The sequence below is a fragment of the Macadamia integrifolia genome, chromosome 7 (genome assembly GCF_013358625.1).
Source record: "Macadamia integrifolia cultivar HAES 741 chromosome 7, SCU_Mint_v3, whole genome shotgun sequence".
Lineage (NCBI taxonomy): Eukaryota > Viridiplantae > Streptophyta > Magnoliopsida > Proteales > Proteaceae > Macadamia > Macadamia integrifolia.
Window position 1 is genome coordinate 28,475,959 of NC_056563.1, and position 1,637 is coordinate 28,477,595.

The 1,637-nt window shown below is 40.3% G+C and overlaps 1 protein-coding gene across 1 annotated transcript; it reads left to right on the forward strand.

Moving 5' to 3' along the window:
• The first annotated feature begins 225 nt into the window (after window positions 1-225).
• LOC122085230 (60S ribosomal protein L7a-2-like) lies at window positions 226-1,308 on the forward strand. Its single transcript, XM_042653715.1, has 3 exons — window positions 226-356; window positions 873-923; window positions 1,012-1,308. Exons 1-3 carry the CDS (start codon window positions 354-356, stop codon window positions 1,291-1,293), a joined length of 336 nt encoding a protein of 111 aa, XP_042509649.1. The 5' UTR covers window positions 226-353; the 3' UTR covers window positions 1,294-1,308.
• Window positions 1,309-1,637: the final 329 nt, after the last annotated feature.

The window sequence follows — 1,637 nt, forward strand, 5'->3', positions numbered from 1 at the left end:
CCTGGGCAGCATTTAGCATATCTGGAATGGAACCAGCCTCGTTATACAGGGCATGGATACATTCATACGCTCATGCTCATGACATGTGCAAATTCGCCACGTGGCAATGGGAGGGAAAATGACACGTGACATAGGATTATTTTTTTTCCCGGGTATCCATGTCACTGGAGGGTTCACGTTGCACTGTTGTTATGCTACTTCGAGTGACCAATATGCCCTTCGAAGTTGTCCCTTTATATAGTCTCTCTACTCTCACTTTGCGGAGTAGCGCCCATAGGCTTTAGGGTTTCCGCGACGCCATTGTCTTATCGTTCTCGAGCACTCATTGCAGCGACTGAAGCATCTCTGTGGAAATGGTAAGCCATTATCAGTTTCTTCTACCATTCGTATTGCTGCAACTTTCATTACCTGCATGTACATTACTTGCGGAACTTCATAGTCGTTAAATCGAGTTTCAGAGGTACTGTAGGATTTGGTTTGCAACAGGGAACTAGAAGTGTTTGGGTTTTAACGTTTCATTGTTTTCTCTGATATATATCGAGCTATTCATTGAGCCTTCGGGCCATTTCCCCACTGATCGATGTTACGATGGAGTTGTTTTGCATTCTTAAACAGTAGTTTTCATAGACCCTGCTTGTTTGGTCTCTGATTAGTTCAGTTCGATATACAGGTGCTGGAATGAGGTGGTATGAAAATATGAATCCACATGTTAATAAACATACAAGCGTTGAGAATCTAAAATAAAAAGCGGTGTAAAATTATGAATTACTGACTGTGATTCAATATGTAAACTTGGTTCAATCTGTGGAAATTGGTGTTGTTCCCTTTTATTTTGTATTGTTTGGTAATATTCTATTTTGACATATTTGCAGGCACCAAAGAGAGGTGTAAAAGCTCCTTCAGCTCCAGCAAAGAAGAAACCGGTATGTAACATAGACATTGCACTTTTTTTTTTATTCAGTGTAGAAGTTTCATGTCAATTGCTTAAAAATATTGTACTTCGGGTCTCAGGAGAAGGTTGTGAATCCATTGTTTGAGAAGCGTCCTAAGCAATTTGGCATTGGTGGGGCATTGCCTCCAAAGAGGGATTTGCATCGGTTTGTGAAGTGGCCTAAGGTTGTTCGCATTCAAAGGCAGAGAAGGATTCTCAAGCAAAGATTGAAGGTCCCACCTGCCTTGAACCAATTCACGAAGACACTGGACAAGAACCTCGGTAAGAATCTTAACGCAATTGATTTCAGTGTTATTTTGGGGTTGAGTAGGCCTCCCGGGTTAAAACACCTTCCCAGTTAAATTATTCCTGCCAGTTGTTAGTGGATGGCTCTTGGAAGGTCAATCTGTTTTTTCTTCCCCTCATTTTCGAACAATTCGGTTTATAGATGGAGTTTGAAGCCCAAGCTGTTTAATCCAGTTAGATTGATAGATATGACCTGTTTGTTACACTGTTAAAGTATAAAGACAGTAGTTTCACCATCACTGAACAAAGAATTGTCACAATGGTTCTAGTTTTATTCCCTCATCCCCCTCCCCAAGATATTGCTAGGGCCATTGTCATTTGAGTGTGTGTTCAAGGAATCCATTATAATTCTCACATTGTTTCCCATGTTAGATTCTGTTGATTTTTTTTTTTTTTTTTT